Source organism: Cyrtonyx montezumae, unplaced genomic scaffold, assembly GCF_038088225.1.
Source record: "Cyrtonyx montezumae isolate F1298 unplaced genomic scaffold, pur_monq_1.0 scaffold_20, whole genome shotgun sequence".
NCBI classification, from domain to species: domain Eukaryota; kingdom Metazoa; phylum Chordata; class Aves; order Galliformes; family Odontophoridae; genus Cyrtonyx; species Cyrtonyx montezumae.
In genome coordinates, this window is record NW_027071937.1 from 185,644 (window position 1) to 212,503 (window position 26,860).

Below are 26,860 nucleotides of genomic sequence, written 5' to 3' on the forward strand. Positions count from 1 at the left end.
TGTTGGTTCAGGGAGAGAAACAATGTTCTATCTCCCTGTACCTCTTTATTTAGGCAGTTTTAGGTACTCAATTTAATTAAAACTGCTCCCAAGGAGTCAGTGGATTTATACTAAAACTTAGTATTTAATAGATTTCTTATTGCAAACTGTCACAATATTAATAACTAGTGTATTCAATAAAGCTACTGCACAAATATGCCCCGACTTCAGAGGAGCCCAAAAAGCATTACGACATAGCAAACATACCTCTTTGCTTTCCTCTAACTTAGGAATGAGCCATTATTTTCTAAATTTCAGGACATGGACAACAGATAGACTTAGCTCACAAATATCCTTTCATTATTTGCTAAACAACAAGGCCCAACTATATAAAACATGTATTTTAAAGAAGTATGCAATTCATTTCATTTTTCTTATTGGGTAGAATTTATATAGTAGTGTTTGCTAGCTCATGCTTTTGAGGTCTCTTAAGCTACTGTGTGATTTTTATTTTTATTTTTTAAATTTTCCTTAATTGTTACCATTACATTTCACATTTTAATACGTTATACTGACCTAAATGATGAAGTTAGCACCATATTAAAAAAAACAAACAAACAAAAAAAAAACACAACATAAAAACATTTGGTGAAACAAAGAGTATTTTAAAAGTTGTTGGTAATTCATTTATGCAGCAAACAACCACTGAAGATGTGAGGGAAGCCACAGCAACTCTGTAATACTTGCATGTGAAATAACAGACATATTGCTTGAAGTTCCCATAGAGTATTTGTGTTTTTTTTTTTTTTTTTTTTTAAATACAAAAAAACTACAAATTCCAAGTGCTGACATGTCACTTGGAGCTGTACGTTAGGAAGTCATTGTGCACCTGAAAACAGCTCTCTGTGAAGAGACCTATTAAATACTGCTTGGAAATACTACAGTTTAAACTACAAAAATCTCTCAGGTTAGCATTAACCAACCATGAAAAGTGATGAAGTTAATTTTAATTACCTGGTATGCTTCTACAGTACGAAATGAAGGTAGATTCTGAGGCCAGTAAAAACCACAATGCTACTTTTGGGTTTGCTATTAGTTTTCTTTTTTCTTTTTTTTTTTTTTAAATATATATATATATATAGATATATATATCTATCTCTATATATATAAAAAGGTCAGCACCACAGGTTGTCCAGTTTATGTTCTAGACAACTAACAAAATCCCTCAACAATTCAACCATAATTTAATAGATTTATGGCATTTGGTTTACAAATGTTACAGAGCAAAGCTATTAAAACAAGGTAATTCACTTTGCTCATTTGCACACAAAGTAATAGTTTAATAAAATGAAAACCAAACATTCTTCTAAAACCAAAAAGATTCTCCCGAAGTCTGAAGTCCTAAATCCTAGACGGAGGAGATCTAGCAGTTGAAAGAATGGTAAATGGTATAAAACTTCACATACTTTTACATTCACTTCAACCAGAATAGGAAAAGTGAAAGTCTTTATATATATATATATATATATATATATATATATATATATATATATAAAGCAAATTTTTATATATAAACAGACTAACTATCAAAAACGGGAAGAAAAACCAAAACAATTCATTGGTACACATAGAAGGAATCAAATGTATAATATTCTTTTTCCCCACTGCTACGTAATCCTCATTAACAGCAACAGGATTTAGGAAATAAAATAAAGTAAAATAAAATAAAAAAGAGACTACAGCTTCCTAGTGTATCCAGCAGAGATGCAAATCTTATTCTAATATCTTTCTCCACTGGAATATGTGTCTTACCAGATCAACCAGTAGGGACACTTTCAGACCCTTCCCACCTGTTCCCTAGCACAGTCTTTTATATTTTAAGCATCTTCAAAAGTGAAAAAAACAAGACACCAACCCAGGCTCTGGCAGAAACAAAGAATACTTATGTAGTCTTTTCCAGAAACTATTTTGAAATAAGTTCCAGAAGGTCAGGAAAATTAAAAGGCTCTTATACTTGTAACGAAGATCTACTAAAAGAATAAAAGATATTAAAAATACATTATTAATGTGCTTGTCTGTGTTGCACTTAGAGTGTAATATTTTAATCAGACGTGTTAGACATTGCATGAATTTCCATACTAGAATCCATGGCTTCAGAAGCTGAAGCATCATTATCTACTTTCTGTTCCACAAATGCTTCTGTTCTGTCTGGTGACTCCACCCTGTTTCTTACTTCTGTTACCCCAGGGTGATTTTTTCGCAAATGCTGGTTTAGTGTACCCTGGAAAGGAAAACATTTGCCACAAATCTCACAGCGAAAGGGCTTATCATCTGTGTGACCGCGAATATGATATTCAAGTTGGTCCTTGCGGGTATATTTCTTCCCACAGAATTTGCACACAAAAGGAGTTATTCCCATGTGCAACCGCATGTGTCGATCAAGGCTCCCTTTCTGGTTGAAAGACTTCCCGCAGTAAATACAAATCAGCCTCTCATTGTATGGATACCAATGACCTCTTGTATTTCTTTCCCGTGGACTATTTTCATATCCTGTGTTACTCACCATGGAATCACTATCAGTCCCTTGCACCAAGCCCTGAACATCACTATGTAAATGACCAGTGGATATCCGTTTTTGGCGTGCACGACCCCCTCTGAAACAGCTCAGCATTGACCTTGAAGGACTTGAATTGCTAAGGTTTCCAAAAGTTTCAGACACGCCAGTAGCCTGTGATGAGCCATGGGTAAATGAATAAACGTGTTGTAAAACAGACCCATAGGAGCCAACATTTACTGCTACTACTTGCTCTCCATCCACCATTTCAGTATGATATCCATCATCACCAAGGGAAGAGCTATCAGAACAACTTGGCCTATCAGACTTTTCCATTTTAACTTTCACCTCTGCAATCTGACTTTCCCTTCCTATCAGGTCTCCTTGCTCATGATCACCCTCAATTTGAACCTCATATTCAGAGATACTCCCACTGCTTCCTCGATCTGAATGCCCTTCTTCTTGCAGTCGACTACGTAGAGTTTTGCCTGGAGTAGTTTCCATCCTAAGATCACTGCTTGCCGTTGACTGTCGCACCTGAGAGCAATAGGGGGGAGATATCTCAATAGGGTTGGCAAAGTAACTGCTGTCTTTAACTCCATTGCGATTTTCTGTATTTTCTTCAGCACCAACAGTAACAGAGTCAACATCACCAACACTGATCTTTGAATGAATACTCTCCAGTATCTGTGTGCATTTATCGATGACACACTGCATCTGTAGAAAGCTAGCCGCAGTTAGAAAGCTAACAACATCCTTCAGTTGTAAGGACATCCTTCCAGTGTAACAGAATGAAAGCAACTGTTCAAAAACATTGGGATTTTTAATAACTGATATTGATAAGCCACTCATGGTGCTTAATGCTGAATGGTCACGGAAATATGGCGAACTGGCCGCTAAGACAGCTTTATGGGCTCGAAATGGCTGACCCTGAATATGCACAATTATGTCGCACAGCTTTCCTTGCAAGCGGAGTTCATTTAACTGGCTCAGAACAGTGTTGCTGTACTCAGGCACATCAAACTGAATGAAACTGCTGCTGTCCATTTCTACTGATGTAAAGTGGAATCTGAAAGAAAAACAAGAAGATTTACAACTGAGAATGAACACAGTTTTCCATTTCAAAAATAAACATGTGTGTATATCGAAGTAAAATTACCACGTTGATTTGCTGAAATGTACAAAACTTAGTATAAAAATGTGATGTAATATGAGAAGTAGAGTCTCAAGCTACCTATTTCTTGCAATGCTACCATTCAAATTATCTCTATGTAACATTCAGAACTCAATTGCTTATAACACATGACAGGATCCATTTGACAGTCTGTATCAAAGTTAAAAGAAACTTTACAATTTCACTCCCTGGTAAAGACTACAGAATAATAATCCCACACTCTCAAAACAATATTAAAGCCACCAGGCAGGTCAAAAATATCACAGTATTCACTCTTTCTTGAAGCTACTTGCAGAGAACTGTACATCTAAATTGTCCAGGAATTATTTTTGGAAGGTATTTCATGCAGTTTTGAAAGCCTACTAGGGAAAAGTAACAGATACGTGTCTGTATGTACACACACACACACAAATATTTATAAAAATTATATTCCTCAAATCTAGATACGTACCACATTAATCTCTGAAATAAATTTGTCATCATTTGCATTTCTGTCTAGAAAAATATTTATCTTCTTAGAAAATAATCTCAATAATTATTAAATAAATCCATCATTCAATATTTGCATGACAAACAAGGAAATCCTAACGGAAGGAAACATTTGAAGTATGGACTCAATTCTAAACCATTGACTCACTGTCAGGTTTCCTGATAAAAAATGAGTCAACATGCAAAGCACTATCTGAAGGAAAAGTGAGGAATCACCAGTGAACGTTCAATTTTTTAAGCTTCCTCTTGTGATTTTCATATATTCCTCCTTTCCTCTCTCTTTAAATAAATCACGATCATGGCCCTGAAGCTTATCTAACACAGCAATCACTTCCTAGCTAAAACCATTTGCCCCTTAAATTCTAACACATATTTTACCCCATTAGTACTCAAACTTTCCTGATGCAACAGGAAAGCGTGTTCTAAGAGGTTTTAAATAAAGGTATAGATTTCAAAATAAAATCTAAAGAAAGGCATTCTATATTACCGTAAAAAATAAAAACACACTTTTCCCTTGAGAGTGTATGTAGCAGACGTCACCTCTCATTATGTACCCATAATTAAGTAACCGAGAATCTTCAGACTTTGATGCTTACTCTCATTAATGCAGTATTGGGTAAACACACAATATAGCCACTGCATCTGTTCTTCCAACTGGACAAACAGATCTCAATGTCACTCAATGACTTCTGATGAAGAAAGCACACACAATGTATCACATCGTACTAATAGATTATTTTTCCGATTTATGTCTTCCTTTACATGTGGTAACAAGGCATATACACACTTAAATCAAATTACGAAAAATCAGGCATTCTGAAAGCAAAAGGGTAAAAAGCTTACAAAAACTGGAGCTGTGTCATCTGTCACTAAAAGTAAGGTTCACAGTCTTTACAAACAGAAACGAAAAAAGATAGCTACCTTCCTGACCTGATGAGCATCACTGAGAAAACTTCAGTGAAATGTACTTCGCTGGAGTTTTTGTAATTGAGATTTAAAACCAGGACAAAAGATGTTTTATATGACTTCACATTTGATAGAAATAAAGATTAGAATGTTTTCAGAAGTGATATGATCACAGCCATCCATGCAAAGACAGCTTTGGCAGGACAATTCTTTCAGTCATTGAATCACTTTCATAGATTATGTGCTTGAGAGTAAGCCAGACAAACCAGAAATCAAACATGAAAACAAACATAAAATGCAAGTGAATAGGTAATCAGGAAGATAAACCTGGGCATTCTAAGCATCTCTCCATGTTGTGCAGAGAACAAGATTCAAGAGATTCAAGACTCTAGCTTGTCCATGCCATGGGGAAGATTGAATTTTCAAGAGTTAGGATACATACCTGTCAACACCACTCTCATTTGACACCACTCTCAGGCTTACTTACTAACCAAGTATCAGTCGCTATCTTTATTTGTGGGGCTTATGTACTATAAACCAATGCAGTGTTCCTGTCTGAGCACTTCTTAGCTAAACCGAAGGGCTTTTATTGACCTTAAGTGAAGTCCATAGACATGTCACCTAGATAGAAGACTACAAATAAACAGTAAGACCAGTCTCCACCTGTGATACATTGTAATCCTGCATCTCAGGAATCTGGTCAAGCTTCACCCTAATTCTACCAGTAGTTATACATTTTTTTTGTAGAACATACAGAAATAGTTTGTCATATTTCGCCACAGGCGTTCCTCCTTGCTTCGTACGACCTTAAGGGCTCTTATTTAGTAAAATTTAAAAGAACTTGGTTGAGAAAAACATTAAAATACAATCACAACAAACATTAATCTGTACAGTTTCCACCTCTGTTGGACAGTTTAGCACCTATCTATGCCTACATCTTTAGTTAACACGCATAAATGGATCAAACAGTTTAACATCTTCACAGGCAGATATACAACAAAATACCTGAAGGCTTTCACAGTTTTGGAACACGGGACAGAATCGCACACTGAATTTCAGCAGTGCTATGTAGAGTTCCCTGCTTGCTTCTGTGGGAGATCATCCAGTCACACACAAAACAATATAGATCTCTTTGCATCAGCATCACATTTATTCATTGCAGTTTTATACAGCAAACATAGATCACAGTATGAATTGCTAGCAGTGGATTGCTGCCCTACATCTTAAAAGTGTTCACTGAAGTAACCTGTGAACATGAGAATTATACACATTAAACATTTCTCCTTAAGATTTCAAAAACACAACTTACTTTTAAAACTGTGTTCTACAGAAGCTCTAATTACGGTTAAAAATAAACAAAAAACAAGAATAGATAATGACAAAACACATTCGGCATTTTATTCTATTGACATCATACAGTAACACCAGCAGAGCATCATGTAACTACAACATGATGCCGTGCATTTGCCAGTATGGTATTAGTTTCTGCTTCTAAGTCTGCACCTGTTTAACATCATTCAAGCTCTGATATATGGTTTGCTGTTCTCACTGAGAGGTGAATGATTCAAATGACTGATCCTAACATTTTGTTGTATTCAGTATTTACTACACCATCTGTGAGAACTTAAGATATTATTGCAGAAACACATTATCATTCAAAAGTATTTTTAAACCACGATGTTACCCTATCAACTGTCATCATGGAACGTTTTAAAGGAAAACCTACATTACTCTCACTCCTATCAGCTTACAGTTGCCTTAGTTTTTGAATTAGAGCAGTCATAATAATTAACACCAGCTGTATCAAAGAAAAACTGTTACCAGGTATGTCACAGTCTAAGCACATTTCTAAGTCAGTCCTCTTTAAATAATATTTGAAAACAGGGAATAAATTGATCTTAAAAAAAACCCCATAAATAAACAAACAAACCCTACTCTTCCAACAACTGAGATAATTTTGTGCAGAAATACCACACACATACAATAATCTTAGAAGTACTAGATAAATACGTAGTATTGATTATTTTATCAATTCTTCCTAAATTTAAGCAGTCATTTTCTTGAGAACTCTGCAGCCTATAAAGATCACAAAGACCCCATTATTTCATATTTACTGCAAGTGAGATAAAACAAATGGTATTTGATTAAAATAGATTAAAAAATCAATTATGCTAAAAGGCTTTCCAGAAACACACAATAAATAACAGTCTTGAGTATTTACAGCTCATTCCAGGTTTGCACAGCATGTTGTGAGAGACATATGCCTGGGGACTGAAAGTGCACCTAACATGACACTTCTCCATGCACTTTATATACTGAAATTATAAGTGCACGTATCGTACATACACACAGATTTCAAACAACTCCTTTAAACAATAGAAAGGATGGTTCAAATAAATGTTTCAATTTGATACTTAAGGGAAAAAACATCTAAAGAATACTGGAATTAAATCCTGGCTCCACCCCTTCCAATCACTCAGGAGCATTGCATCCACCTGAGCACCCATGGGCTGGCCCTGCCTTCCCACTAGTTGCTCCATCACTGTTTCAGGCCCTGGCTCAGCATTTCTGCTACAGTCTCACAAAAATAAAGGCCTATGAAAGCAATTAGTTCTTTTCTTCTTCTCTTTAAAGTAAATAAATAAATAAATAAAAGATTCTCTTTCCTCCTGGTCTTGACCATTCACAAATCAACCTGTACACTTAATTCACAGAATGTGTCAAGTTTTGGGAAGGTCTGAAGAAAGCTAGAAGAAAAGAACCCCCTGGAAGGAAAATACTATCACTTTTCTCCAAACTTGAATTAGTGAATTTTAGTGCATTATTTGTATTAAAAAGACTGCAGTAAAAGGTACACGTACTTTACTATTCATCTCAAGAGAGCTTTAACAATGAGTGCTTCCCTGATTAACTCGACTAAAATATAGAATCAGTTACAACAGTGCAGACTACGTAGCAAATTTAAGATTTAATTACATTACCTTATAAAATGCAGGATAACTCATATTTCCTCAGAAACTAAAGCTAGTCAGAACAAGCTGACTAGCAAATTTAGCTCTTGAATACATTTCATGGGCAGGCATCAGAACACTGCAGTGAAAATTAGTATCATTATTCCCCTTCTGTGGATAGATCTGCAACACCTTACTCAAAGTACAGAACATCCATAGCAGAAAACAAAGGATTATTCACATCTGTACGGCAAACTCTCCTATCCTCAAGTGTCACAGAATACAATCCCATCATTCTCACAGATGAGCAGTACCTTACTCCTCTATACTTTTTGTAGGAAAGAACGAATTCTGACATTTATTCATCAGGAATTGAAAATGATTTATTTTTCACCTGACTACAGCAGGATGAGTATTCTTCTAAGAAGCCTTTTACAGATACAGCAACAAGTGTATGTACAGAACACAAACACGCATCACATTTACCATCCTGAGAAAACACTTGAAGGAGTGGATGACTTCAATATTAATATTTAACATTAACCTTAAAACCACTTCAGTTGTATAAATGTACACACACACACGCAAATACTAATGCTGTAAACATTATAATACTATTCCCAGCTCTCAGCATGGAGCACCCTGGCAACCGTTAGAACTGCCTATTTAAGCATTTCCATAGGAAAAAAAACAAAACAGAAAACCTCTTATTTGAGCAAATATTCAAAGACCACTGTTTTGAGACTGCTGGACTGACAGTCATCTTCCCTCCCTTATTCTCAAATTGACCCTCAATTCCTTGCTGTGTGGAAGTGATTAAAGTATTTAACGTCAAACACCTCCTGATGCATGAATAAAGGTCAATTCAACAATAAGAAATCTAAATATAAAAAGCCTCTAATCATCACCTTTAGTAATCTATTACTATTGCAGCAATTACAGGTTTGTATCTATTTGTAAAAAATGGGGGAAAAATACTATAAGACAATCTAGAAGTAACCAAAATAAGCAAAAGTATTTTCAGATCAGGAAAACAAAGGCACATTAATGATGACATGCCTCAAATCTCTAAGAACTCACAAGTAACAACCACAAACTTTTCTTCTGCACACCAACTTCCTCATCTGGAAGTACCAGAATACTGCTTATTTAATCTAGAATGCTTACATCCCATAATTCCTATTTCCTAAATGTCTGACAACTCTGAGACATGTATTTTAAGATGCTATTATTAAAATCAAATAAACAACCGCTTGATCAGCTGTGCAACATATGTACACCCAGGCCTTTAATAAACGCATAGAAACTGAGCTTTTGTATATTATAATGAGCGATTACCGATTATCACATAAATAATTGGTTAGCACTGTGTGCATGTAGAGTGTGTAAATCTATACCACTTGTGTTTTTTTCTCTCCCTCTGCATATCTGGGATTTCCCATATCCACATTTACGGGGCAGTTCAGATTTATTCCAGGTTCACCCTCAACGCTGTTTTATTTTGAAATAAACCTAATCACGCACGTTGTGCATGCCTCAGAGCTTCTGGAGGGCCCTCACAGCTACAAAAACTGAGTCCTAACAAGAACTTCCAACCCCTCAAGCGAAGCAGCAGCAGTCGATAAGTGCACCAACTTCTGGCAACAGCTCCACAGCCAGTGCCGGTCCAGGAACACTCCAACCAGCCGAGCCCGAGGCTCCGGTTATGCCGTACCCCGTTCGGACTAAAAAAAGGCCGAGACGCACATGAATTCGTCCTCTCTAATTCAAATCAGAACCACACGAGTCACAGACAGGTTACGCAGCGACAGCTTTCCGTGAGATGCAGCTGAGAGGAGAGCGAACTCGGCGGCACCGGAGTCGGTCGCAACAGCACAGCCACCGCCCGCAGCAGCGCGGGGCTCGCGACAGCGGCAGCCGCACGGCGGCACGACCGGGAGCTCCGGCGCGGCTGTCCCGAGGGGCCGCCTCCCCTGCGGGGCCTGTCAGGGGCCGGAACCCCCCGCCCCGAGAGCAGCCTCCGCCCCCACGGGAGAACCGCCGCAGCCCCGGGGGCCCGGCTCGACCTGCCGCTCACCTGGGGCTGTCAGGGCGTCTCACATGGCGGGTCCCCGGCCCCACTCCTGCCCGCTCCCACCGTCGCTTCCCGCCCGCTCCCACAGCTTCTCGCACCCGGAAATAATTTCGCTGGCGGCGCTTCCGCTTCCTGGTGACGTTCACCGGCACCGGGCGGCCGCCCCGCCCCAGTCCGCCGCTGTGCACGGGGAGCGCCCGCGGGGAAACTGCCATAGGAGCGAGCAAAGCCGTGACCGAAACCTCTGGGTAACACAGGCACAAACGGTCCTAAAGTTCTCATTCTCTGGCTTCATAACGCGCGTTCAAAAATTAAGAGAGGTATTTGGAGGAAACGAAAACGTTAGCGTTTACTATGAAGAGCTTACCATAGTACTTATTTCTGGAAATATATGATTTTGACGGTTTAAAAACAAAACAAAACAAAACAAACAACCCCAAAAAAGAAAACGAACAACCAAAACCCCGAAAACAACCACGCTGGCTACCAGGCGTGATGTCGATGACAAATCCATTCCCAGCACACTGAGAGGCAGCAAGCAAACTTTTGGGATAGGTTGAGAGGGACTCCTCTGCCCCCCAGCTGTGAATAACCGCCTCTACTGACCATTATAAAAGAGGAATTAAGGTCATCTGTACTACACTATCCTTTTCACTTACACCAGTCACTGAGTGAGCTTGCACATACTTTTGGAACCTACACTGCACATACCACACACATAGGGCAACAATTCACTGCTAAACGCACTGCCTGCTGTAACACTGGATGGAGGACAATAACCGAAGCAAACTACTGCTATGATAATCACCTGCAACTCAGACATCACAATCTAACTTCTGGAGGAGTGACTTTCTCTCCTCCATAGGAGAACATAAACATAAAGAAGCCGATTTTCAGAAATTAGGTGCTCCACAGTAACAGTGCAAAGTTGCTTGAGTAAGCTGACCAGGGCATAAATTGCAAACTTAAACAAGATATTTATTATTGAAAATCAAATGACTAATGCTGAACAGGCAGAATACTCCGAGCATTTTCTTTTGTGTATACAGAAAGTGTAACTAGCAGCAACTGTAAGTGAATTTCTCTATGTTATCTTCAGCTCAAAACTGTTGAACATAGAGGACTGTGGTGTACAAATACTGATTTATCTAGAAATCAGTTTCATATGCATTAATAAAGTAAGTTGATTTATTGTTTAGATAGCAAGCATTGAACTGCTGAGTAAGATGCATCAGCTATGACGGATCAATGAGGAATAAAGAGATAGACAGCTGGACAATGCAAATTGTTTGGTAAACATGTTTAAATTTAGACAAAAGAGGAATCCACAGAGAAACATAAACTTAACCTTTAATGCATTTACACAGCATGAAATTTCTTTCACACTTTGAGAAGAGAAATTAGATGCATTATCCGTACCTACTTCAAACTAACTTGTAGGCATTTTGATTGTGCAAGCTGCCACTGTTACATGAGTGCTCAGGAGTTTTAAGTCTGTACATATTTTTATGCAAAAGAAAAACAAACAACAAAACACAGTTATAGTAAAACCTGTTAGCTGAATTCAGACTCACGTGGCAACTAATTATCTAAGCAGCAAACAAATTTCTGGAATTCGTTCCAATTTTATCTACTACATGTGTTTTAAAAAAATCAGTTTTTTGTTTATCAGTTTCTTAGGCTAGGGTGCTGTGCTCTCAGTATTTCAAGAAATCACACTACTAGATAACTTTTTCTTTACATATTTAATAAAGTTATATATGAACAACTTTTGGATTTGAAATATTGTTTGAGCACTTAATTTGGTAAAAGTGAAATATTAAATACTAGTACTAGACATGCATTCCTCTCATTCAAGCTTAAGAAAACATTACAAAGTTGACAGATAACATTTATTAAAACATGTTATACAAAAAGGGGGCATGGGACTCTTCTATAAGAAGAAGATATTGAACAGTAACATTAAATTAAAACCATGCTGTACAGTTAAGACAGCAATATTTATAGACAAATCTATTCAACCTCTGCAATACAAGCGTAACATCTCACAAAATATCAAGATAGCAGTTTTACTATTATAAATGACTTGTTTAGAATAAAAACATATAGCTCATTAAGGAAGATTCACTTGACTTGCATAAGCACTTATATTTCTGGAAGAAATATGGAATCCCATGAAGAACGAAGAAAAAAAAAAGAGCAGCAATCAACAGACACAGGCTTCAAGCAAAATTAGAACTTACAATTTGATTACTTTAAAAATATACCATTTTGTTTTCCAGCATTTTCTCCTAGGGCATTGTCAGCTTACAGCTTATAGCTAAAAAACTCTAGCTATCCAATTAAGCATTTAAATGATTAAAAAACAAAAACAAACAAAAAAAACAACACCACCAAAATAAAACCCTTTCATCTGTTTTGAGAAATGTTCTAATTCTATTAAAGCAAAATACTCAATATACTGCTATGGGCTGTCAGAATTCAGGGAGAGGTCACCTCACTGGCATCAGCATGAAAGGGCTGAAAATTCAAGAAGTGTCTCCATTCTTTCAGACTCGACAGCATAGGGATTTCAATGTTATCAGCTTTTGATCACCCTCTCTTCCTTTTGATACATGACAAAGTATCTTGAACACAAAAATCTCATATGAACATAATGGACAGCACCTTCTGGAGTCCACCTGGTCACCCATTAAACAAAGACAGCTGCTGCATGCAACTTTGAAGGTACCATTTAAAAAACAGTAACAAATCTACAACAGTGGTGTGAAATAGTAACCTCCTCCCTCAGAAGGGTCAGAAATACATCTAAAGGACATCCTAGCCTTGCTAAAAGGTTTTTGGATATTTTTGGAATGTCAGTTACATAGATTACATGGTAATTAACAGCTTAGTTCTGGAATGGAATAAAAATGAACTTATCTGTCATAACAAAAGATGTTCTTCCATTGATAGGACAATGAATGGCTTCACAGAAATAGAAAATTTTGAAAGCCTCCTACATGTACAATGATTCTGGTTTTCAGAACATATTCACCTTACTGCTGTCAACAGCAGAAGTGAGCAAAATAAAAAATACACAGACGTTTCAAGGTTGTATCATTAAGGTAATGAAGCATATAGGGAGATGAATTAAATATACCAAGTACACATATGGATACATACTGATCACATCCCTCTTGCTCACAGACAAGAAAAATAAATCTCTTATCTTGAACAAATTCACTGCACTAGCAATTACTAGCAGCTCAGTAGAAGCATTTCTCACTTTGTGTACAGCTGTCCTGGGCATAAACTGCTGGGTTTCAGTAGGGCGCAAAGGTGGCACACATGGCAATGGTCACAAGCTGCCTGTGCCTGTCAAAACAGGTTCCAGCTAGCACCGATACAGATGTTAACAGCCCATTACATGCCATATCTTGAACCAGCCCAGCACCTCCACTGAAATACTTTAAAGAAAAAGCAATAGATGCTAGCAAGAGGTGCAGGGAATTAAAGTGAGATGCTCCAGAGGAAACAAATCTATAAACATATGAGGATAAACTGAGATGCTCCTGGATAGACATGCAAAGGAGACACTGGGGACATGTGTGAAGACTCACTCTCAGAAGGGCATACAGTGCCAGAGGAGAAACATTTCCATGGGACTTCAACCTATGGATAAGCTGTGCTACAGAGGGTACACCTCTGAAATAACTGAGTTCCAGGGGTGACCCAAGCAAGAACTAGCACATCACATGGCTACAGTCCATGGAGAAACCACACTAAGGAGTAGCAACACTGACAAGCCTTGCACAGCAGGGTCCACTCACCAAGAAACAAGGATGCCTATGACCCCAGCCTCCTGTGCAAACTTTCACCTCACCAAGAGTGAAGTGAAACAATGTGAGCGAAAGGAACTCCCAGTAAAAGCAAACATAACTGAGATTAGGAAGTTGGAGAGGAAGAGAGGTGTCAGAGTTAAGGTGAGCCTGAGGAAGGGGGAGCATTTAATTCTTTGTTTTCTTCTTCTCAGTGTTTAGAAGTCTGTGGAAGCACAGTAAGTTAAGCTCTGTAAAGACATTCCAAGCCAACTGTTTTGCCCATGGTAAACAAAAGTAACATTTCTACGGAAGTATCTCAAGCTTAACTTCAACACTCAATCTTCTCAATTACATTTCATAACAATCTTAGTACTTTCCTTGAAGCACTTGGTTTCAGGTAAATTAACACCAGAAAGTGTGAAAATAAACAATCAGTGCAGCAACATTTGCTGAAGTTCCAGATGATGCCATAATATGGAGTAAAACAGTAACAGGCAAATATTTAAAAGATACTACTCATGCTGAATCACTAAAGGAGGATATGGTTCTATAATATGATCTACCAGACCTGTTATAAAAACATCTAAAGTGTCTCTCTCAGTACATTTTATTTTAAAGCTTTATTTCCAAGTAACCTAACTGCAATTAGGAGCAATATTCAACTTGAAAACATCCCATGTGAAAGTCATTCCAAGCTGGTAAAAAGAAACAGTTCTGCTGGCAGCTCTGTAGGGTGGTCTGGATTTAATGGCTGCAATTTTTTGCTTGACCATGGTTCTTAGCCAGATGCCCCTGACCAGCCTCTTATTGGTTAAGTGGGAAGTGACATCCTTCATCATTTTATGCAACACTGAAGTGACAATTTGAGAAGCAATGCAATATACACAATCATTCTTGAAATGAGTATGAGTATACCTTCCTCAAAAACATGATGGTACTTGCAGAAACGATGCCCCGTATGCAGAGTAAGGCCTTTAAGAATGGAAAAATAGGGCCAGTGAGTGGAAGAACCCTTTCCTCTATGCTTATGTAAACAGGCAAGCGTTATAGTTTTCTTAGCATTAAAAAAGACAGTGTTAGCAGTGTGGAAATAAATGATATTCCCTTTATGATTTTATAAGTTTATAAAACATACTTATAAAGGTTTTTTTTTGTTGCTTTTTCTTTTTTTTTTCCTGTTTTTAAATACAAAGTGCTTCTATACATTAAGCAGGTTACAGTGTTAATGAGCAAATCCCTGTTTAGTTACCTTGATTACAAGGGTTATACATATGGCCACCGTGGTATATTAGAGAGTTCAATTAAGTGCTAAGAATAGGAACTCCTTGATGCTGACCATTCATGCCCATTGCCAGCAATGGATTCATGATGTTTGGGAGTATCAGTTTTAAGAACATTCCACGTGAAAAAATATCTGAACTGTTTGAAGATTTAGAGCCTCTTAAAAAATTGAGGTTTTTAAGTAGAATGCCAGAAAAAAAATGACAGCAATTACAGCCCACCTAGTAATAAACCCCAGCTTGCACAAGACACCTATGTTCAGAGTACAATTTGGTTGCATCTCAAGACACTTTGTAATTAGGAGTCTAAAAAAGAATCCAAATTGGAATTATCTTCACATATTTTTGCTTCATCATACAGGGGAATCTGTTGAAGTACATTATCCTGCATGTTCCAGATACAATGCATTAACTGGGGCCAGATAGAAGGCCTTTGATGCTGGTTAACTTTTTTCCCCATGTTACAAACACTGTGCTTGGATATCACTCCTTTCTATTATAGCCCAGGTATACTCTAAAGGCTCTTTTTATATTTAAGTAAAGCACAGAGATGGGTTACTACTTTTGCATAGGAATGCACTAAGCTTCAACCCCAAAATCCTGTTGCCACCTTTGTAAGTGATGCACTCACTCTACCTGCAGAGCTGGCAGCATCTCTCAGAACTAAAAACATTCCTCCATCTACCTCCAAGAATGAGATCCTCATCCTAATGAAGAAGCGTCACTTTCCCAGCAAAAAAACAGACCTTGGACATTAGCAAGGTACCATGTTCTGCAGCACCATTACTAGATTCAAATACTGTACTTTCTACATTTCCTCCCCTCACAAGCAACTTCATTTAAAGAGGTAAACAGATCTGGCTACTTATGATCATATGTAACCAGTCACAGTAGTTCAGTACCAAGAATCTGTATCGTAGTTCTTCTTACTATTCAAAGAGTAAAGAATTAAGTATTATCGCTGCCTAAATCATTTTCCTAAAGTATGTTTCTAAAACTAGTTAAAAGTTCTCAAACAAAATTTTGTACCAATAAACGTCAAGTCAATTCATGAAGCTACAGAGTTTGGTACTTGCTACTGTACTAAGTCACAAAAAATGTGAATATACAGTTAGACCTTAAAATTTTCAGTATTTTGGATAAGTTCCAAATATTAATTTTTTTTTGTTTGTCTTTTTGACAAGATACTTATTACACACGCTTCAATAGCTTTCATTATGTAACAATCAAGCCAAGCCAAGACTCATACAGCATTAGGCCCTGGAAGAACAAACTAAATTATATTTAATACAGATTTAAATTCACATAGTGCTCAACTATATTTAAGTGCTTTACAGACTCTTTAAATAGAAACCAGCACAAAATTAAGCAACCATTCGTCTTACTGGAGATAAAGTGGAAGACAGATAAAGGAAAGCCAAACCACCTTTAACGCAGCCTTTCAGTAAGCAATACAATAAGTGATATTTAATGATGCATGTTGAGTATGTTGGCAGTCTCCAGTCTAAGGTTGAATTCTACTTTTTTCCCCTTAAAACATGAATCACAGAAATTTTATTAACAGACAGTACATATAACCCAGTACAGTTATCCTAGTTCTCTTTTATATATTATTCCTCCCAGTAAGGCTACTTGAATTCCTGCTTCATGTAAAAACTTGCAGAATTTGGGTCAATTTATCAGACTTAGAAAACAACAGGGCTTCTAAATACTGTTGTGATGGCAATTAATGTCACGAAGACCTTACAGAACACATTTTTCATGCACCTTTCAGATTAACCGTTTTCACTTCACACCCATCACCTGGAGAAGCATTGTGGAAAATAGAACATTAGGTTTCCTCTCAGCAACGTAATAAATGAAACTTGTTTTCTGAGAATTTAAATTTCACAATAGCAAGTACCAGACACTATTTGAATAATTAGTTTATTACTGTACTAAACAAATGTAAGCTCTAATGTCTCAGTTCATCTCAGTAGTACTCTGCTCAGCTTTAGAAGCTTGGTATGACTTAGTACAAGAGGTGACATGCCGATGAAAACTGTCCCGCCACATAAATCTTTTCCCACAGATGTTACATTCATATGGTTTTATGCCTGTATGAATTTTCATATGGCCAACAAGATGGTGCTTCATTTTGAATTTCTTACCACAGACACCACACCCATAAGGTCGAAGACCAAGGTGCATACTCATATGCCGATCTCTCTGACTTTTGTGTGTAAAGCTCTTACCACACTGACAAGGATACAGTTTATCAGCATGTGAGAATCCAGTGAGGGACGTTTCTTCTTTAATTCCTGCAGCCATTTCAATGCCTTCACCATAGCCTGTTGCTATCATAAGATCTTGTCTGTGAGCACTTAAATTTCCATCTGCCCTTTCACCAGAAAATTCTTCCATAGAAGAGCCATAGAAGTCAACTTGCTCATCATAATTACTTTCATCTGCCTGTTCATCAAATTCTGCTTCCATCTTTTTGTCAGCTATATGAAAGTCTTCAACACCTGAAGACTGGATTGAATGATCTGCCTGAATGGCATTCATGGATTCAGAAACTTGATGTTCATCATAAGGATTATCAACACCTTCACAGTCTTGTTCAAATCTTTCTGGTTTCACATGGATCCAACGCTTGTGAGACATGATGCTGGGCTTGCTATACATAGGTCTGGTATACTGATACTCAGCACTATCACTAGTTCCTTCTTCACCATCCTGACTCGTCATTCCTGTGCTAAGTCTATCATGCTCTGTTGAAGAATTACTGGGGAGGTACTCATGCTCTGTCAGTTGACACGATAGCTCATCTTTAGAGCTCTCTTCTTCGTTTTCACCATCCCTCAGTTCCTGCACTTTGTGGAATTCTGTCTGTCCTCCAGAGCCAAGTTCAAAGGTTTCAGCAAGGCCATTGTAACTACTACTGCTTGGGGACTGATGGTCACTGCCATGATTCATCTTCTGACAGAGAACTGTTGGGTTTCCCTCTAGCACTTCAGTGCATTTATCCACTACATGCCACATCTGAAGGAAACTTGCTGCTGTCAAGTAACTAACAATCTCCGGAGCAGGCATTACCAGCCGACCTGTGTAGGTAGACAGAAGAATGTTTTCAAATACTCTCGGATTCATCACATCAGGCAGAACTATTCGCCTGCTATTTTTCAGGAGAACCTGATCACAGAAGTAAGGTGAACTAGCTGCAAGAACAGCTTTATGGGCTCTGAAGAGATGGCCCTGAACTACAATGGACACATCACATAATTGTCCTTGCTGGCGCTGCTGATTTAACTTCTGCAAAATAGTGCTAGAAAAATCTGGAAATTCCACTCGGAAAGAGCTTGATCCAGACTCCATTTCATTACAAATTTAGTGTTGTGCTGAAAGAAAACAAACAAAAGATCAGAAATTCTGCTTAGTAAAGTATTAATCTCTCAGTTTCCTTATAAACTCATACAGAAGCCACTCCAACATTTCCTGGAACATGCTGTCACTGCTGTATTTCTATTTCCCCCCTTCGATTTCATCTTTCTCTTTCCCGAAAGTTGTACTGAGGACACAAATTGCTACACCAGCATATTCAGCTGTGCTCCTTCTATTCATGAGGACTCACTCACTGCAGCAGAACCTACAGTTATCCAGCAGATACAGGTTAATCATTTTAAGCAGGAATTTTGGACAAGTAGAGTTATTTGATGAATTATAGCAATGGAGTTACCTCCAGGATGTTGCAGATTCCGATAGCATGCAGAATATCCTGGATTTCAACTATCAACAAAATTTAATTGATCATTTAATTGATCCCTCAATAAAAGCTATGTTAGCTGCATATTTTTTGTATGTATTTTGTATATCTGTAATAATTCAGTAACTGTATACTAGAAGCTCAGCCAGTAACTCAGATATTAATATTTAAGTTCCCATGACTTAGATGTCAATTACAAGTTGATGATTATTTATTAACAACATTCTTCAAAACGTCTGTGTTATATTTTACTTTGAAGTTTAATATGAGTATGCATATTGCTATTACCAGAAATAATAACAGAAATTGAAATGTACCAACGAAAGACCAATATTAACTACCTGAATAAACCAAGTTAATGCTATTTTTCAATGTGAAGTGTAAACTGAACATAACAGAACTCCAAAAGAGCTAAGAAGTAGAAAGCAGTTATTTCCCATCTAGATGTTTCTCTTAAGTAGGACAAAGTTTTAAGAGACAGAGTTGCACACCTGAGAAAGAACACTAACTAAATATGCGGAGTACACAGACGATTGAAAGTACTTTTCGACTATGGTACAAAAATAGAACATGCACGACAAGGAGTACTCAAAGTGATTCCATGGAAACACAAAATTGAGAAGATATGATTATGAAACTCTGTTCTACAGAGTCTGCACAGTAACTGATATATATTTATTATATTGACTATACTAAATAAATGTATAATGTATATGATCACGTAACCAACTACAGAAAAATGTTTCAGGTGCACTGTGTTCAAGTGCTGGCACACAGACATAACAGTATAACTACTAACTGCAAGAAAACCAGCAGCGCGCACTTACAAAATACTGACTACACAGGAGTGATTATGTAAATCAACATTTAATCAACAGTCAACCATTACATAATCCCTTCCTGACTGATCAGATTTTTCCAGCTCATATTGTTGACAACTTTATTCCTCTCTCTCAAAACTTCATTGTTCCTTCTGTAAAGTTCCAAAGCTAGAAAAGGATGACAACATAGAGAACACAGGTGAAAATAGATAACTGACCATCAACTTAGACAAGGTGAATAAGGTTTTCACAGAATAGAGAGCATGGCCTCAAAAAGGCATCAAGAAATACAAGCTGAAACCCCTCAAACACTGAAATGAGCATCTTCAACAGAACTGTGAAGATTATCCTTCTAAATGTCTTTTTTTTCCTAACTAGAAGCATGGCATCAATGTAGAGCTCTGAAGAAAATGGATAGAGAAGACTAGCCCATTATTATAAAACTCATTCATAACAATAAATAATGATAGCAATACAGCCAAAAATAAAAAGGTACCATTTTTGACCACAGTTTCCTTCTTTCCTGAAACCTTACACAAATTTCCCCCTGCTGGATAGTGGGAGAGACACTGAAGACTGAAAAAAAAAAAAAAAACAACCAAAAAAACCCCACAAACCAACAACAAACATTCCACTGAGGAAGAAGACACCCAAATGACTAAAAACTATAACTGAGCGCTGTAACTGCCTGCATTTGGCAACATTCACATATTTAGAAATTGCTTTACCAGTTGAAGCATTGATTCAACTTCAGAGGTGTTTACCAACTACCTCAAGATTCTCAGCTACAGCATGAAAATTCATTTAGACAGCTGCTTTCCTACAACTACTGCCTCACATAAACCGTAAACAAACAGTTACATTCTGCTGAGATGATTATCACGTTGAATTATGTGAGAAAGTAGCCTAAAACATGCAAATTATACTGTCTGCAAGTTCAGCTGTTAATTTTTCATTCCAGTTTGCATAAAACACTTGACAACATTACAACAGTATTTCATTCACTTTTATAATGTGCATATCATGAAATGCTTACTTTTTAAAAAGCTTTTTTTTAAATGCAGGCACATTAGTTCTTCACCTCTTTTCAAAAGTCTCAGATTTAAGATTCTATTTTTCTATACTCCCCACTCCTCCCCTTCCCCTCCCCCCCCAAAAAAACCCCGGCAAAAATAGGCCTTTAGGAAATATTTGGCCTCAATTTAAAGAGAAATCTCTATAATTCCTGCTTGTCTAAGCTGTCAGGTATCAGCAAGTACCTGGGATAGTTATCCACCAGAAAAACAACCATGGGTGGGCACAGCCTTTCTTCTGAGTGTTAAATTCTCATAAAAAGCTAAGTTATCAAACATAAGTAAAATATTTTGTTAGTAAAGTCATACACTTAAGAAAAAACTGCAGCTAATAGAAAGTGCTTCATTTTCATGCTGCAATACTGAAAAACACAGGGCTTGTACTATGTGTTTAAAGTAAAATTATTTCGTGAACTGACAGCGTATGATAACTTCAGTTCTCCGTAAAGCTTTTTTTTGAAGAAATACCTTTTGTGCCCCACCCCCACCAAGGCAGAACCTCAAAGCACTATAAAGTACGCGCAGCAGGGAACCCTCGCAGAAACGTTATGGATACGGCCGTAAGACCAGCGCGACCCGCGGCCAACGCACACATCATCTCCGCCGAGCAAGGAGCCGGGAGAGCAGCAGGCCCAGGAGCCGTCTCCCGGCACTGAGAGATCGTCGTCCCAACAGAGAGAGATGTAGAAGCCCCGTGAGGCAACCGCCGCGGTGGGAAGCGGGGAAAAGGAGGTGGGGAGGGAAGGGAGCGGGGGAAGGGGTCGGGGAAAGCAAGGTGAGCGGCAGGGTACAGAAGGCCCCACTCGCCGTCCGGGCCCTCAGCCGCGTGGCTTCCCACGGCCTGCGCCCACACAGCTTCTCACCTGGGGGCCTCACAGGGTCTCTCATAGCGGGCCACACCTCGGCCTCGGCGCTCAGTGCGGCCGACGCGGCTCAACCAGCCTGGACAGCCCCGGAAGCAACGCTTCCCCGGGAACGACTTCCGCATCCCGGTCACCTGACGGCCCGAGAGCGACTCTTCCGCTTCCTGCCCGCAGGGCGGTGGGGGCGGAACGGATCCGCTCCGGTCCCGCCCAGTTGCGGCGGCGGCCCGCGACCGCAACCGCAGCTGAATGTGCTGCGCACTGCTGGGCCACGCTGATATCTGAGAAAAGGGCCCTCCGCTCCGCTCCGCGAAATTCCTCGGTCGCTTTGTATGCACCTCCTTAGGATCTCCGTAGTACGTCCCGTTTCCATTCTTTTTTCTCCCAAGTCTTGGGAAATGGAAGATGTTGCTCAACAGCCCAAGGGGCGTCTCAGCGAGACGGTCCTATGGACCTCGGAAACAGCAATTTGAACTTGCCTAAAAAAAAAAATAGTCAAGTGTCAGAAATGGGTGTTGTTATAAGTAGCAATAAAAAGAGAGAAATAATGCCAGTGTGGGAATGTGTATGCTGCTGGAAAATCCGGAAGGAACTGGGTGTTCTTGGATCCCCTGCAGAGGGAAACAAACAACAAAACACAATTACTATTTCATTACGTCTGTAGGTAAAGAAACAACTGGAAAGTCACCTTCACCAAGGCACTATCTTTAAATAAAGATTCACTTGTTGCTTGCTTTAATGAGATTGTGATAATGCATAATTGCTTAAAAGATAGTTTCTTTTTATGGTTTGATTTTGAAATTGGTGTATAAGAATAATAATGTCACCACAAGGTTTCCCCAAAGAGTCCTCCTTTTTCTATGTTTCACCACTACTCTCCATTGCAGTTGTTATTGCTGCTGTAGACAATACCAGGTTGGGTCAACCAGAGGCCAACATGTGGTCGTACGAAACCATAAGTTTTATGTCTGCTTATTCATGCTCTACACATGCTATGAACAGGTACCTTACCTGTTACATAACAAGAACCACTCTATGTTCAGACCACTCAATTGACCATGCAACAAGTATGTACACTAGCTTTCCAAATAAGGACATCTTAGTGTAAAAATAGATTAAAAGTTACTTTGAACTCTCTAAACAAACCTGTGGCATTCATGACAGTGTTACTGAGCTAAAATACTAACAAAGTTCATAATTCTACAGCTAGTTCTCTTTCTGTAAGACATTGAGTCTCCATACAAGAAGTTAATACATTTTTTACAGCATTGTAGCTAAGTTAGATAACTGATTACTAAGCATTTTGGGGGAAGATAAACTACTAAAAGTTTCGGACTCCTGCTCTTAAAAGAGAGTTCGAAGAAAACCTCTATTACTGTTAGATGCCATATCATTTTCCCACAGTTGCTAAGATAGCAGCAGTACTTGTGTTTTTGTTTTTTCTCTAGAAGATACTATTGATCTAAGCAAGGACAGTGTCAATTTAATTTTGATTCAGAAGTTTCTCATTCAGTCCAGTTTTGTTAGAAAGAAAACCTGCCTGGAACATCTTTATGTGTGAAAATCCTGCAAAATAATTGGAGATATCTGGCATAAACAGCAACTGGTATACTTTTCTTAGTCTTTCCCTGCTTAGATTTTCAGAATTTACCTAGAAATAGTGATGAATTTAATGTTAGCTGGACGGACAGTCTTGGCTCGCATCTTGAAATGGTCTTAAAGAACAAGATGATTATATGTATCTATAAAGCTATGTGTCTCTGAACTTCATTTACTGACATTTCTGTTACTAACTACCTCTTAGATGGTAGTGTTTCAGTAAGGAGGGAAAGGATGGGAATTTTGGCAATAACCTCTATTACTTCAGAAGGTTACACCGAAGACTTTGTTTCTAGAATCTTTCTGTTAATTCTAGCATAAATAAAGTACAGATACATTTGATTGCTGTTTGTTTTATACTTAACTTTGTCTAAAGATCCCGGGCTGAGTGAGGCAGGTGAGACTGCACAGCGCAAAGGATAGAACAGAAGAGCTCAGCAAGCCTAAAGAGCTGTCAATCTCTTTTTAACCCAGCAGATGGTGCTGAAGGCTAGGCCAGCAGCACGTCCACCCCACTCCGTATCCAAACTGCCCAGGGAGCCTCGGTTTATCAAAAGCACAGGGGCTGCAGGTGTTTCATCTGTTTCTCTCTTCAGTTGTTTTTTATTATTTTTTTTTTCGTTTGTTTATTTATTTATTTTTTATATTTTATTTTATTTTATTTTATTTTTGTTTTGTTTTGTTTTAAAGAATGTTGGGTCACATATGGTCAGCAGAAAGCCACAGACAGTGTAGTTTCTGTAGTTTTAACTGCACTGTCCCAGAAATTTGTGCTAGTGAGAGTGAAGATGGCATCACCTGGCCACCCTCGACACTGAATTGAACAATTTGAAACTTTTGCTTTTGTCTTTTCTTAAATTATCCACAAGTTAAGTGAAGTGCTGTCTTTTACTATTGGAAAATAGAAACATCATGTCTGTATGTAAAAAAAAAGTGTTTTCATGGGGTTACACTTGTGATGTGTGAAGCCAAGTACTTGAAACACTACCTTTATGTGATAGTACTTCCATCTGCTTAGCTTTTTAGAGGAAATACTCATTAAATTCTCTCATTACAGAATCACAGCTTTATATTTGTTGCCTGAAGCCAACACAAAGAAATTCTTCCCCTCTCCCACTTAATTTTCCCAGAATGGAAGTCTGAATGAAAACTTATAATTGCTTGGCATAAATTTCTGGACTAAGCTGGACTCCTTGAATCATGAGTTAAGACTTCATGTCTTGTCATGCAGTTGCACTAATGTTATTTTACACTGCTGAGAAAGAGTGCTGATGCTAAAAATTCAGTCACTGTCACTGGATCCATGATAGCACTATTGTTCAGAAATGCACCAACCAATTTATGTCCACATTATCTTACATTACTGCAGAATTTAAAAATCTGAACATTGATACATCTGTAGGAAATAATTATGAATGTATAAAATATTTATTGTTTGTTCAGAAGAATGAGAATGCCATGTGATAGAGATAGGTATGTTTTACAGTGTAAGAAACAGTGACACGCAGCTTTATAGTGCTAACCAAGAATAAGAAAGTACTGAGTTCCACAACACCTTTAAATTTTAAATACATGCATGCTGCAAAATCCCTTGAGCAAAACTTAAATTATGCATTGCAAAGATATAAATTTCATTCTGCTTCTCCCAAAAAGGGAAAGCTGTATGTTGAGAAGACTAACATGTGTTGAAAACAGACTCTGAAGGAGATGCTTGCAAAAAACAACCAACCAAACAGAAAACTATTTATGATTCAGCTATAGACTTGTCTTTATTGTACTTATAAAATATACATAGCCTGTTATTGAATTGCCTGCTGTTGAAATCTGCAATAATTTTATTGTTTTTTACTGTCCTGGAGAGGAAAAAGCAGCAGCCTCTGTGTAATTTCATAAGAAGCAAGGACAGTAAATCTAAAATTACTGGATATGGGATCAATGACAAAAAGTCATGCAATGACCAAAATTTAGAAGTTTTGGAATACACAGTGTCTGTATGTCTTCTTCTCATTAGTAGTTTCTATATGTATATATAGAATATATAGTTTTTATATCTGCACATATTTCATATTTCATTGTATTACACAGTGAACTTTCTATTTACGTATTTCTCACAATAAGTACATTAACCTGTTCCATTATTAAATCAGGGTTTCATTCTGTGCACTTTACAGCAGTATCTTCTTTCTTTTGTTTACTTTGAAATTGGATATAGTTGGCTCTTTAATATGATGGGAATTAGTGGGACTTGGCCATTTAACAAGATACTTTCCTTCCCTTTTGTTTCCTCTAAACCAAACGAAGAATCAAAGGATAAAAACCTCAAACTGTCCCCAGTGAGTCTAGTAGCCTGGAACTTGAAAACCAGGCTATAATTTTAAACTAACATGAATAGTTCAGGAACCTTTTGACAAGATGTACAGTATGCTGTTGTTGTCTTCGTTTCTAACCTTGGGTGCCCTCTGAGTCTTTCAAAAATTTCTTGAATATCCAAGAGAAGATTGCTGGACCATTATGGGACTAGTTCTTTGTCACATCTTTTCATAAGTGAAACAACAGTCAAAGAAAAAAATATATATTTGACCTCCTATCCTCCAAATACTGGAAAGTTCAGCAACACAATCACTTTAACAATTTGAGGAAAAACTTAGAAGAAAAAGTTCATTTTCCATTGTATGGTTTCTGAGTCTGAATCAGGAAAAAATACTCTAGAGTTGATGTTATTATGTATGTTCTATCTTCTCTCATTCTGGAGGTTCCCAAAGAAATTCACAGGTTAATCATTTGAAGTAGGTCAGTCCTAAGTTGGTCCCTGATAACTGGGGATGTACACAATCAAATTGTTAAATTATCAAAATTTCAGGACAGGGACTGAAGAAGACACAATAAGCCCACTGAAGGTTTTGAATACAAATCCTCAAGAAATAAAAGACAAAGAAAACAATATGAGGTACAGTTAACAGGAAAAAAATAGATCTGCTTAGCACAGGACACATGAGTAAGAGATTATCTGTACAATGTACGCTGCCAGAAAATGACAGCATCTCTCCCTCAATTGCAATGAAGTATGGAATGGCACTGGAGCAAGATTTTCTTGTACCGTTAACTGAAACACCCTCCAGTCATAGTAAGACCTGACCTGTTTGCAAAGGCCATTAGTGTTTGAACTTTACAGAGGAAAAATATCAAAGAAATCTTACATGGCAGACAGATGCTATTCGATATGATAAAGGAAAGCCTTTCAAGTCTAAATGTTTACAGTCTGAAACATTTAAAAATAGTCAGATTGATTTAACTGATTTAATTTCAATGTACTTCCAGGTCAGCACTCGTTTAGTATTTTGGAATGGGATCAAGCAGACTGTGTATTCCTGGGGGACCTGTTGGAGTTGTAGGGAATGCATAGGGCCAGGGCAGATGGACAGTTTTCTTTCAGTGGCTCAAGGCTTTCTCCTGGCAACTGGCATGTGCTCTTGTTAAAATGGAGCAGATGAATGAATGTGCTAAAATGCAGTTAAGAGGAGCAGCTTACCTTCAGTTTGTGTCAGAGCT

General features: G+C 37.9%; 2 protein-coding genes across 3 annotated transcripts; both read right to left on the reverse strand.

Moving 5' to 3' along the window:
• Window positions 1–1,529: 1,529 nt before the first annotated feature.
• Window positions 1,530–17,502, reverse strand: ZBTB34 (zinc finger and BTB domain containing 34). Of its 2 annotated transcripts, none has more exons than XM_065737332.1 (2): window positions 17,445–17,502; window positions 1,530–3,602 (listed from the first exon to the last, which is right to left on the reverse strand). In XM_065737332.1, the coding sequence occupies exon 2, from the start codon at window positions 3,578–3,580 to the stop codon at window positions 2,081–2,083; it is 1,500 nt and encodes a 499-aa protein (XP_065593404.1). In that variant the 5' UTR covers window positions 3,581–3,602; window positions 17,445–17,502; the 3' UTR covers window positions 1,530–2,080. The 2 variants fall into 2 exon arrangements, with proteins under 2 accessions (XP_065593404.1, XP_065593405.1); XM_065737333.1 differs by lacking the exon at window positions 17,445–17,502 and adding an exon at window positions 10,131–10,215.
• Window positions 15,109–18,587, reverse strand: ZBTB43 (zinc finger and BTB domain containing 43). The gene has a single exon (XM_065737339.1). The coding sequence runs from the start codon at window positions 18,565–18,567 to the stop codon at window positions 17,173–17,175; it is 1,395 nt and encodes a 464-aa protein (XP_065593411.1). The 5' UTR covers window positions 18,568–18,587; the 3' UTR covers window positions 15,109–17,172.
• Between the last annotated feature and the right edge of the window lie 8,273 nt (window positions 18,588–26,860).

Bases quoted from the DNA above. Each gene is read 5' to 3' on its own strand.
- ZBTB34 (XM_065737332.1), bottom strand. From the start codon at position 3,580: ATGGACAGCAGCAGTTTCATTCAGTTTGATGTGCCTGAGTACAGCAAC.
- ZBTB43 (XM_065737339.1), bottom strand. From the start codon at position 18,567: ATGGAGTCTGGATCAAGCTCTTTCCGAGTGGAATTTCCAGATTTTTCT.